This window comes from Panulirus ornatus, chromosome 3, assembly GCF_036320965.1.
Source record: "Panulirus ornatus isolate Po-2019 chromosome 3, ASM3632096v1, whole genome shotgun sequence".
NCBI classification, from domain to species: Eukaryota; Metazoa; Arthropoda; class Malacostraca; order Decapoda; family Palinuridae; genus Panulirus; species Panulirus ornatus.
Window position 1 is genome coordinate 17,296,681 of NC_092226.1, and position 13,818 is coordinate 17,310,498.

General features: G+C 40.4%; 1 protein-coding gene across 1 annotated transcript in view; it reads left to right on the forward strand.

Moving 5' to 3' along the window:
- The window catches only part of Zwilch (zwilch kinetochore protein), an 85,426-nt gene that overhangs the window by 11,617 nt on the left and 59,991 nt on the right, over positions 1-13,818 (forward strand). The window contains exons 5-6 of the mRNA XM_071684536.1: positions 2,762-2,861; positions 7,253-7,399. Coding sequence (XP_071540637.1) covers positions 2,762-2,861; positions 7,253-7,399 — 247 coding nt within the window. The remainder of the gene's footprint in view (positions 1-2,761; positions 2,862-7,252; positions 7,400-13,818) is intronic.

Consider the following 13,818-nt stretch of genomic DNA (forward strand, 5'->3'; position numbering starts at 1 on the left):
GTAGAAGATGCATGCATTTCTTTCTTTGAACTTAATCCACTATCTGCTGAATATCAAAAATCTAGCACAGATGGCTTCCCCTTCCTATACCCACCATGTACACCTTTTACGTGGGGTTCGTTAATCCTTTTTGACACAGTCACAAACCTACCATATACATAGCCAATGATGTTAAGAAGACCTTTTCCACTTATTGATATATTTTCCCATTTACGATAACACAATTCAAGAACCATCACTTTCATTTATTTATCAGACACTTGTCTACTTGTCCATATTGCTGTACACAAAGGAACTGTAACCTTTAGTCTTCACTCACTCACTCTTGCCCACACTTATACTCCAGCTTTTCAATTTTCTGAGGTGCATTGCTTCTCTTCTAACCTTCCCCATAACCATGCACTCCTTTAACCTCATCCTGCCATGCTAATACTCCTATTCCTTATATTGTCATCCTTGATTATTTCTCAAAAGTATTTTGTTTTTGCTTACAAGCTTCATTCCTTATCACGAGGAAGCTCCCAATTCACTTGTAAAACTTTAGTTTTCTTTTTCCAGTTTCCTAATTTGCTGTTCCTGCATTACTATATCCCAACTTTTGTATTCAAGACTTTATATTCTTTACTTATTTTGCGCCCCATTTATCACTTTTTCTGGAAGATTCAACATCTTCCAACTTTTACACATTTGTCAGGTTCCATATCTTAGCATTCTTTTCATTCTACAGTCTCGTCTTACTCTACCCTTTATTTGTAGAGTATAGAGTACATTCTGAAATTGCCTGTAAAGATATGTACAAAATATGCAGAATGCCTTTTTTAATGAGCATTGAAGAAAACAAGAAATTGCAACAATAGGATTTGGTTATGGCTGTACTTAAGGGAGAAATCTCAAACCTTGAAATGATTTTTAAAAGATACTGTGAAAGATAAATTCAGGCCTTAAGTACAAAAATCTTATGTGCCCATGTGATGCAGCAGTGAAAAGGTATTGTGCCTGTCTCCTTATGTTCATTGTCAACTTATGCCTTTTTTTTTTTTTACATTATTGTTTTGTCATAATCAGCTACAATAATGTTAGTTGTCCATTCATCTACTTATTGTCAGTATTTATATGTATAAAGGACAGAAGACATCACTGGTAGGATTTGAGAGGAGCGATGAAGCTCGTAAAGAAAGAAAAAGCTGGAAGCGTAGATGGAGTGATGTTTGAGATGGGGAAGAAAGGAGATGAAACTGCCATGGAGTGGATCTGGGAAGTGTGAATGGAGGAATAAAACTATGTTCATGTGCCTGAAGTCAGGAGAAGGTACTATTTATTCCATTCTCTAAAGGGAATCGGATTAGATGTGATTGTATGAATTATGGAGGAATAAATCTTGATTGAGTAGTTGGCAAGATATAATAAAATATAGTGAGTGATTATGTTAAAAAATTAGGGAAACCCTTATTGGTGAAGAACAAGTTGGATGAAGGAAGGGAAGAAGGTATGTAGACATGACTAAAGCACTTGACAGATTCATTAATGGAGAAGGTTGTAGAAAAAAAGAAGTTAGCGTATGCAGCATTTATGGATTTGGGAGAGGGAAAACTCTGATTCTATACAATGTTCATGAAAGACATGAATGTTTTTCAGAGCTTTTGCACCGACAGCAGAGCATGTATGAGAGTGACTGGTGATATGAGTAAGTGATTTGAAATAGATGTGGGAGTGCTTCAGTGTTTTGTGATTTTTCCCTTCATCATTTAATGTTTCTTATGAATGGAGCATTACGCAAAATGAAACTTAGGTGTCGATGATGGTGATGTGATTGTTAATCATGAAGGAACAGAATGGAGGTTACGTCATTTGCTGTGTGCAGATGATGCTCTCTTTTTATCTAATGCAGTGGAAGAGCTTGCAGATATTTGAGAGTGAATTTCAGGAAGGTTAGTAATGGGAAAACTGAAGTTGAGAGTTAAATTATGCGTGAGAGAAAATTAGAGATGCACTGAAATTTGGGGGAATGGGGAAAGTGTAACATTAGGTTGTGCAAGAAGCATTCATGGAGTACTTGCCTTACTGCCGATTCATGGATGTGAAACCCAAACCCAAGTTTATGTAAGTTAGATCTGTAAGAGAAGCAGAGATAGGTGACTTGCTTAGTGTAGGTGGAACTTAGAAGGATAGCTAAATCAATTGATTGAAGATATGAGAAAGAAATGTGGTGTGAAGAGTGTTGGAAAGGCACAGGGATGAGTGTCTTTAAGGATGATATGGCCATGTTAAATACATGGCAGATGATAGGTTGGTCAAGAAGATATTTGTAGTAACATAGTAGAAGGTACAAGGAGGAGAGGAAGACTGCAGAAGAGGTGGAGAGACAATGTATTAGGGGTCGGGATGTTTCATATAAAGATATCAGAGGAATGATTGGGAAATGGGTGCAGTGGAAGCATTTTTTGTTTAAATCTCTGTGTGTAGAGGCTTTGGTCTAACTTAATGAAGTGTGCAGAGTGAAGAATTAAGAGGCTTATTTACAAGTGGTTTGATATATATGAATGAATTCAGAGACTTCAGTTAACCTGATCCATCCCGTATGGAATTTTGGATAGGAGATAATGATGATAGATATTGGAAATTATTTTGGAAACCTTGTGTGTTTTTGTTCATGTGATAATCTACTTGTGCATGCAAGAAGGAAGCTTTACATTCTTGTGTATACACACATTATTTGTTTTGGTATTTTTAATTCAATTAGAAGAGCACTTCTTATTTACAGATTGATAGCTTCAAAGTTTAACTTGGTTCTGAGCAAGATGTCTTGCGATACACAGGAGTACATACCACTTTGGGTTGTCTGTGATGGAAAGGATGCACAGGTAATTATTCTGAAATTCGGTTGGACATTATCCACTGTAAATGATATTCTAGCACATTATTAGACTTGAAATTTGACACACCTTGTGCTCTGCTCCATGTAAAGTGTTTTAAGTAAGAAATAAGATCAGTGCAGATTATTTTAGCTTCCTTAGATGATACCATTGTTCAGTTTGATTTAGCTTTGTTTCATAACAAGTAGTGATTGTGAGAATGTTGCAGGTTGTGACCAGTGGTGCCATTTCTATACTTTTGCCCCTGCTCTCTTACACAATGTATTGCAGTGCATGCAGATATGCAAGGATGCTAGATGAAAGTCTTTTAACCACTTACAGTCTCTTAAGGCTATTTATTTTATTTTATTCGTAAGACTGTTTGAAAATGTGTTCAACCTTACATCATGAAATATATTGAAATGATGTTGGAAAAAAATAACTCCAGATGTATTTTTCATCCGCTATTGCTGATCACTGCATAGAAGTCTTGTAGATGTTTTAGCATGATGCACTAGAAAGTTTGATAGTAAGGCTTGAGTGTTAAGTTTGTTGCCAATGTTAATATTTCATGAATTATTTTTGTGTGTATATCTCTATCTACGTCTCTGACACCTGTTTCCTCAAGGAACTCTCTCGAGGGGAAGGGCATGGCAAAAGATTCTCCATAACTTGTGAACTCCATTGAACACTCTTATCCTTTTAGTGCCTTACCCTTAACAGGTTACTGTCAGAGGGGTAACTCTAGCTCAGTGTTTCCAAAGGCTCTGACCTGATGTTCCAAGCTACTACTTTTACCTAATTCTCCCACCTAAATGTTCCTTCCTATTACTTCTACCTAATGCTCCTGTCTATAGTTCCTTCTTACAACTTCCCTCTGTTGCTGCTACCATTTTGCCAAAAGGCAGGGCTAGCACATAGCAGTGACTTGAGGAAAATCTGAAGTTATGAAGAATGAGTTATGTGTGATGAGGTGAGATTGTATGTTTGTGGACAGAATGCCAGCAGTTCATATGTGGGTCAAAGGATTGCAGTTAGACAACCATTGAAGTGCTGAGTCTCTATGCAGTCATCACTAACCCTCCCGATACCCAGGCAGGTAATACCAGTGATATACTTCCCTGGTCATTAGCTGCCAATCATGTACTACCTACCTACTTATTTTACCTACACCAAAATATTGAAGTGAGGAGGAGATGGAGTGAGTATTTCGAAGGACTGTTAAATATGTTTGATGATAAAGTGGCTGATGTAGTGTATTTTAGTCAGGGTGGTATGTGAAGAGTGATTTGGTGAAGAGGGAAGAGGTGGTTAAAGCCTTGTGTAAGATGAAATGCATCTGAAGTGGATGGTATTGCATTTATATTTGTTAAGGAAGGGGATGACTGTGTTCTTGATTGGTTGGAAAGGATATTCAGTGTATGTATGGATCATGGTGAGGTGCTTGAGGCAGAATGCACATATAGTGCCATTGAATAATGGCAAGAGGGATAAAGGTGAGTGTTCAAACTATGGAGGCATAAGTTTGCTGAGTATACTCATTGAATTGTATGGGGGAGTGTTGATTAAGAGGGTGAAGGCATGTACAGAGTATCAGATTGGGTAGGAACATTTTGGTTTCAGAAGTGGTAGAGGATGTGTGGATTAGGTGTTGGCTTTGAAGAATGTTGGGTCTGTATGTGGCATATATGGATCTGGAGAAGGCATATGGTAGGGTAATGAAGATGCTTTGTGGAAGGTCTTAAGAATATATGGTTTGGGGAGGTAAGCTTCTTGAAGCAGAGAAGTTTTCGTCACGTGTGTAAGGTGCGTGTGCAAGTAGGAAGAGAGGAGAGTGAATGGTTCCTAGTGAAGGTTGACCTGCAGCAGGGATGTGTAATGTCACCATGGCTGTTTGATTTGTTTATGGATGGGATGGTGAGGGAGTTAGATACAAGACTCTTGGAGAGAGGGGCAAGCATGCCGTCTGTTGGGGACGAGAGGGCCTGGGAGGTGAGTCAGGTGTTGTTTGCCGATGATACAGCACTGGTGATGATTCAGGTAAGAAACTGCTGAAGTTGGAGACTGAGTTTGGAAGAATGTGTGAAAAGAGAAAGTTTAGATGATTATGAATAAAAGCAGGGTTATTAGGTTCAGCAGGGTTGAGGAACAAGTTAGTTGGGATGTAAGTTTGAATGGAGAAAAATTGGAGGAAGTGAATTGTTTTAGATATCTGGGAGTGGATATAGCATTGAACTGAACCATGGAAGTAGAAGTGAGTCATAGGGAGGGAAAGGGTAGAAGGTCCTGGGTGTGATGAAGAATAAATGGAAAGAGATGTTATCTGGAAGGGCAAAAATGGGTATGTATGAAGGAATAGTAATCTCAACAATATTATATGGATGCAAGGAATGGGCTATAGATAGGGCTTGTGTGGAGGAGGGTGAATGTGTTGGAAATGAAATGTTTGAGGACAATATATGGTGTGAAGTGGTTTGATGTAGTAAGTAATGAAAGGGTAAGAGATATGTGTGATATTAAGAAGAGTGTGGTTGAGAGAGCAGAAGAGGATGTGTTGATTCACGTTTTATGTCTGACTCCACCTTAGATGACTCTAGCATTCCCCCACCTCCTGTTGCTCCACCTAGTAATCCTATGCCCCTTCCTGTAATCTTTTTTCAAACTCTCCGAAAAGTGCTTCTTTCTCTGGACACAAGCAAGGCTTATGGTACCAATGACATCCATCTCCATGTACTGAAAGAGAATGCCTCTGAACTTGTACCTGTGCTTGCTCATCAGTTTTCCGTTTCTGTTTGAAATTCAAAACTTTTCCTTCTCTTTGGAAGCATGCTTTGATACATTCCATCCTAAGAAGGGTGATCATTCTGACTTTCCTACTATCATCCTATTGCTCTGATATCTACCGTTTCCAAAGTCTTTGAATCCTTCCTTAACTTCTATATCCTTAAACACCTCAAAAATTACAATCTTCTTTCTGACCACCAGCTTGGCTTCCGTAAGTCAAGATGCACTGGTGATATTCTCTCCTATTTTACTAAAGTCTGGTCATCATCCCTGAAAGATTTTGGAGAGTCAGCACCAGGATACAGGTGAAGAACGGCCCATCCACTCATATACACATATATACACATAAATGCCCATATGCACACATATACATAAGTATACATATCATCATATACACTTATACATATACAGACATATACATATATGTACACATGTACATATTCATACTTGCTTGCCTTGATCCATTCCTAGCACTACCCTGCCCCACAGGAAACATCATTGCTGCCCCTTGCTTCAGCGAGGTAGCACCAGGAAAACAGACAAAAAAGGCCACATTTGTTCTCACTCAGTCTCTAGCTGTCATGTGTAATGTGCTAAAACCACAGCTCCCTATCTGAATCCAGGCCCCCATGGTTTACCCTAGACACTTCACATGTCCTGGTTTAGTCCATTGACAGCACATCGACCCCAGTATACCACATTGTTCCAGTTCGCTCTATTCCTTGCATGGTAGCATGGGAAGCATCAGTCCACAAATTTGTGTGGAAAGAATTTCTAGTAATGATTTGTGGTTGAATGTTTATTTTCATCAGAAGAGTTTGTTCAAGTCACATAGATAGATAAGTATTTTTACTGGGTTTCATTAAATTTTGCCAGTTTGGTGTGTAGAATACCCATTGATTATTGAAATATCTGCACCAACTCTCAGAGCATGACTTTCACAAGTCTTATCCTCCTGCCTCTGAACATGATCCGTCACATCTGTTGGGATGGACAGTTATCGTAAGTGAACTGTTTAGGGCAAATGGTGTTGTATTTCAGGTTAGGATGCCAGCATTTTTTGTTTGTTTGTGTGTTTGTATGTGTTTGAGTGTAAAGAAATTACATTGTGTGAAGGTAGTGGTGTGAGTTGATACTTTGGTCTTGCTTAATAATAGATGTGCAGAGGGAAAAATTAGGAAGCACTGATATTTGGGTGGAAATCTGTGCTCAAGTTAACTCACTAGATGTAGGTTTAGAATGTATGATTGGGAAAGTGTTAATGTTAACACTTAGATGAATGAATGGGTGTATCAGAACCAGTTTACTGAAGATAAAAAGTATTATGGTAAGTTTTCCAATTACAATTTTTTTTGCTAGCAGGGAGGGAATGGATCATACAGTTAATGAATGAAGTTCAGCTTGAATAACAGTTTTACCCTTATGTTTCAGAAAATGCCCCTTATTTTTCAAAAGAATAGGTCATTGTCACCTGGGTTGAAAATTTTTGAGAGTATTACACAATGATTTTTTAAAGTAATGTTTCCTCTTAGTCCTTTGTATGTTTTCATTATATTCCAGCTATGTAAGGGCACTCAGAATTGTACTCACACAAAGTCTGTGTTTTCTTTTGATAGGGAACTCTCTTTATTGGACTACGGCGTGAAGAAGATAGAATGTCCCGCACAGTAGTTACGTCATCTGGCCCTTACTATGGATTTGAGAACTTGCCCACTTTAGATCACCTCAAGATGCATCACACAGCGATTGGCCCAACAAAACTGGTAAGTCATAAGATCAGTTCAATGTTTGTTTTTTATTCAGTTTGCTGTTGTCTATTAGCTTTTACAGTAATAACATAATGATGGCAACATCATACTATCTGTGTTACAATGATGACATTCAGCAGTTCAGAAACTGAGCTGTTTTATCAGAAATACCTGTTTTTTTTGTAGCATGATCGTTAGTGGTATCTTGAAAATGGGTGTAATGTACATTACATGAACATAAGTTTGGGTGTACGTAAGAGGATGGATGTGTTGGAAACGAAAAGTCTGAGGACAATATGTGGTGTGAGGTAGTTTGATTGGGTAAGTAATAAAAGGGTAAGAGAGATGTGGGGAAATAAAAAGAGAGTGGTAGAGAAAGCAGAAGAGGGTATGTTGAAATGGTTTGGACATATGGAGAGAATGAGTGAGGAAAGATTGACAGAGAGGATATTTGGTTCAGAAGTGGAGGGAAGAAGGAGAAGCAGGAGACAAAATTGGAGGTGAAAGGATGGAGTGAAAAAGATTTTGAGCAATTTGGGGCCTGAACATATGAGAGGGTTAGAGGCATGCAAGGGATAGAGTGAATTGGAACGATATGGTGTACTGGGGTTGATATGCTGTCAGTGAACTGAACCAGGGCATGTGAAATGTTTTGGGTAAACCATGGAAAGGTCTGCCGGAACCTGGATGTGGATAGGGAGCTGGGTTTTAATGGATTACACATTACAACTAGAAACTGAGTGTGAACAAATATGGCCTTTTTTTGTCTGTTTTCTTGGTGCTACCTCACTGAAGTAAGAGGTAGCGGTGATGTTTCCCCGTGGGATGGGGTGGTGCTAGGAATAGATGAAGGCAAGCAAGTATGAATATGTACATATGTATATTTTTATATGTCTGTGTATGTGTATGTATATGTATGTATATGTGTATTATGTTGAGATTTTTTTTTTTTTTTTGCTTTGTCACTGTCTCCCGCGTTTGCGAGGTAGCGCAAGGAAACAGATGAAAGAAATGGCCCAACCCACCCCCACACACATGTATATGCATACGTCCACACACGCAAATATACATACCTACACAGCTTTTAATGGTTTACCCCAGACGCTTCACATGCCCTGATTCAATCCACTGACAGCACGTCAACACCGGTATACCACATCGATCCAATTCACTCTATTCCTTTGCCCTCCTTTCACCCTCCTGCATGTTCAGGCCCCGATCACACAAAATCTTTTTCACTCCATCTTTCCACCTCCAATTTGGTCTCCCACTTCTCCTCGTTCCCTCCACCTCCGACACATATATTCTCTTGGTCAATCTTTCCTCACTCATTCTCTCCATGTGCCCAAACCATTTCAAAACACCCTCTTCTGCTCTCTCAACCACACTCTTTTTATTTCCACACATCTCTCTTACCCTTACGTTACTTACTCGATCAAACCACCTCACACCACACATTGTCCTCAAACATCTCATTTCCAGCACATCCATCCTCCTGCGCACAACTCTATCCATAGCCCACGCCTCGCAACCATACAACATTGTTGGAACCACTATTCCTTCAAACATACCCATTTTTGCTTTCCGAGATAATGTTCTCGACTTCCACACATTCTTCAAGGCTCCCAGGATTTTCGCCCCCTCCCCCACCCTATGATCCACTTCCGCTTCCATGGTTCCATCCGCTGCCAGATCCACTCCCAGATATCTAAAACACTTTACTTCAGTTTTTCTCCATTCAAACTTACCTCCCAATTGACTTGACCCTCAACCCTACTGTACCAAATAACCGTGCTCTTATTCACATTTACTCTTAACTTTCTTCTTTCACACACTTTACCAAACTCAGTCACCAGCTTCTGCAGTTTCTCACATGAATCAGCCACCAGCGCTGTATCATCAGCGAACAACAACTGACTCCCTTCTCAAGCTCTCTCATCCCCAACAGACTTCATACTTGCCCCTCTTTCCAAAACTCTTGCATTTACCTCCCTAACAACCCCATCCATAAACAAATTAAACAACCATGGAGACATCACACACCCCTGCCACAATCACTTTCCTCTCTTCCTACACGTACACATGCCTTACATCCTCGATAAAAACTTTTCACTGCTTCTGACAACTTGCCTCCCACACCATATATTCTTAATACCTTCCACAGAGCATCTCTATCAACTCTATCATATGCCTTCTCCAGATCCATAAATGCTACGTACAAATCCATTTGCTTTTCTAAGTATTTCTCACATACATTCTTCAAAGCAAACACCTGATCCACACATCCTCTACCACTTCTGAAACCGCACTGCTCTTCCCCAATCTGATGCTCTGTACATGCCTTCACCCTCTCAATCAATACCCTCCCATATAATTTCCTAGGAATACTCAACAAACTTATACCTCTGTAATTTGAGCACTCACTCTTATCCCCTTTGCCTTTGTACAATGGCACTATGCACGCATTCCGCCAATCCTCAGGCACCTCACCATGAGTCATACATACATTAAATAACCTTATCAACCAGTCAATAATACAGTCACCCCCTTTTTTAATAAATTCCACTGCAATACCTGCTGCCTTGCCGGCTTTCATCTTCCGCAAAGCTTTTACTACCTCTTCTCTGTTTACCAAATCATTTTCCCTAACCCTCTCACTTTGCACACCACCTCGACCAAAACACCCTATATCTGCCACTCTATCATCAAACACATTCAACAAACCTGATATGTTGATATGTATGCATATATGTATGTATATGTGCGTGTATGGGCATTTATGAATATATATGTGTGTATGAGTGGATCCTGGTGCTACTTTGCTGATGCAGGAAATGGCAGTCCAGTATAGTAATAATAGATAATTTGCGGAAGATGAAAGCCGGCAAGGCAGCAGGTTTGGATGGTATTGCAGTGGAATTTATTAAGAAAGGGGGTGACTGTATTGTTGACTGGTTGGTAAGGTTATTTAATGTATGTATGACTCATGGTGAGGTGCCTGAGGATTGGCGGAATGCGTGCATAGTGCCATTGTACAAAGGCAAAGGGGATAAGAGTGAGTGCTCAAATTACAGAGGTATAAGTTTGTTGAGTATTCCTGGTAAATTATATGGGAGGGTATTGATTGAGAGGGTGAAGGCATGTACAGAGCATCAGATTGGGGAAGAGCAGTGCGGTTTCAGAAGTGGTAGAGGATGTGTGGATCAGGTGTTTGCTTTGAAGAATGTATGTGAGAAATACTTAGAAAAGCAAATGGATTTGTATGTAGCATTTATGGATCTGGAGAAGGCATATGATAGAGTTGATAGAGATGCTCTGTGGAAGGTATTAAGAATATATGGTGTGGGAGGCAAGTTGTTAGAAGCAGTGAAAAGTTTTTATCGAGGATGTAAGGCATGTGTACGTGTAGGAAGAGAGGAAAGTGATTGGTTCTCAGTGAATGTAGGTTTGCGGCAGGGGTGTGTGATGTCTCCATGGTTGTTTAATTTGTTTATGGATGGGGTTGTAAGGGAGGTAAATGCAAGAGTCCTGGAAAGAGGGGCAAGTATGAAGTCTGTTGGGGATGAGAGAGCTTGGGAAGTGAGTCAGTTGTTGTTCGCTGATGATACAGCGCTGGTGGCTGATTCATGTGAGAAACTGCAGAAGCTGGTGACTGAGTTTGGTAAAGTGTGTGGAAGAAGAAAGTTGAGAGTAAATGTGAATAAGAGCAAGGTTATTAGGTACAGTAGGGGTGAGGGTCAAGTCAATTGGGAGGTGAGTTTGAATGGAGAAAAACTGGAGGAAGTGAAGTGTTTTAGATATCTGGGAGTGGATCTGTCAGCGGATGGAACCATGGAAGCGGAAGTGGATCATAGGGTGGGGGAGGGGGCGAAAATTTTGGGAGCCTTGAAAAATGTGTGGAAGTCGAGAACACTATCTCGGAAAGCAAAAATGGGTATGTTTGAGGGAATAGTGGTTCCAACAATGTTGTATGGTTGCGAGGCGTGGGCTATGGATAGAGATGTGCGCAGGAGGATGGATGTGCTGGAAATGAGATGTTTGAGGACAATGTGTGGTGTGAGGTGGTTTGATCGAGTAAGTAACGTAAGGGTAAGAGAGATGTGTGGAAATAAAAAGAGCGTGGTTGAGAGAGCAGAAGAGGGTGTTTTGAAATGGTTTGGGCACATGGAGAGAATGAGTGAGGAGAGATTGACCAAGAGGATATATGTGTCGGAGGTGGAGGGAACGAGGAGAAGAGGGAGACCAAATTGGAGGTGGAAAGATGGAGTGAAAAAGATTTTGTGTGATCGGGGCCTGAACATGCAGGAGGGTGAAAGGAGGGCAAGAAATAGAGTGAATTGGAGTCATGTGGTATACAGGGGTTGACGTGCTGTCAGTGGATTGAAGCAAGGCATGTGAAGCGTCTGGGGTAAACCATGGAAAGCTGTGTAGGTATGTATATTTGCGTGTGTGGACGTGTGTATGTACATGTGTATGGGGGGGGGGGTTGGGCCATTTCTTTCGTCTGTTTCCTTGCGCTACCTCGCAAACACGGGAGACGGCGACAAAGTATAAAAAAAAAAAAAAAAAAAAAAAAAAAATTTATTATACTTAATCGCTGTCTCCTTTGTTAGTGAGGTAGCATAAGGAAACAGATGAAAGAATGGCCCAACCCACGCACATATGCATGTATATATATAAATGCCCACACATGCACATATATATACCTATACATTTCAACATATACATATGTATACATACACAGACATATACATATATACACATGTACATATTCATACTTGCTGGCTTCATCCATTCCCATTGCCACCCCGCCACACATGAGACAGCAACCCCCCCTCCCCCCTTCCGCTAGAAAAAGACAAAAAAGGCCACATTCGTTCACACTCAGTCTCTAGCTGTCATGTGTAATGCACCGAAACCACAGCTCCCTTTCCACATCCAGGCCCACAAAACATTCCATGGTTTACCCTAGATGCTTCACATGCCCTGGTTCAATCCATTGATAGCACATCCACCCAGTATACCACATCGTTCCAGTTCACTCTATTCCTTGCACACCTTTCACCCTCTTGTATGTTCAGGTCCTGATGGCTCAAAATCTTTTTCATTCCATCCTTCCACCTCCAGTTTGGTCTCCTGCTTCTTCTCTTTCCCCCTACCTCTGACACATATATCCTCATTGTCAATCTTTCCTCACTCATTCTCTCCATGTGACCAAACCACCTTCTTCTGCTCTCTCAACCACACTCTTTTTATTACCACATATCTCTCTTACCCTTTCATTACTTAATCAAACCACATCACACCACATATTGTCTTCAAACATTTCATTTGCAACACATCCACCCTCCTCCACACAATCTTATCTATAGCCCATGCCTTGCAACCATATAACATTGTTGGAACCACTATTCCTTCAAACATACCCATTTTTGCTCTCTGAGATAACATTCTTTCCTTCCGCACTTTCTTCAATGCTACCAGAACCTTCACCCCCTCCCCCACCCTGTGACTCACTTCTGCTTCCATGGTTCCATCTGCTTCTAAGTCCACTTCCAGATATCTAAAACACTTCACTTCCTCCAGTTTTTCTCCTTTCAAACTTACCTCCCAATTAACTTGTTCCTCAACCCTGCTGAACCTAATAACCTTGCTCTGATTCACATTCACTCTCAGCTTTCTTCTTTCACACACTTTACCAAACTTAGTCATCAACTTCTGCAGTTTCTCACCTGAATCAGCCACCAGCACTGTATCATTAGTGAACAACAACTGACTCACTTCCCAAGCCCTCTCATCCACCCACAACAGACAGCATACTTGCTCCTTTCTCCAAAACTCTTGCATTCACCTTTCTAACCACCCCATCCATAAACAAATTAAACAACCATGGAGACATCATGCGCCCCTTCCACAAACCGACATTCACTGGGAACCAGTGACTTTCCTCTCTTCCTACTCATACATATGCCTTACATCCTTGGTGAAAACTTTTCATTGTCTCTAGCAACTTACCTCCACACCATATACTCTGAATATCTTCCACAGAGTATCTCTATCAACTCTATCATATGCCTTCTCCAGGTCCATAAATGCTACATACAAATCCATCTGTTTTTCTAAGTATTTCTCACATATATTCTTCAAAGCAAACACCTGATTCACACATCCTCTACCACTTCTGAAACCATGTATATGTATTTATTATGCTTTGTCGCTGTAAGCAAAGTAGCACAAGGAAACAGATGAATGAATGGCCCAACCCACCCACATACACATGTATATACATACGTGTCCACATACGCACATATACATACCTATGTATTTCAACGTATACGTACATATACATACACAGACATATGAATATATACACATGTACATTTTCATACTTGCTGCCCTTATCCATTCCCGTTGTCACCCCGCCACACATGAAA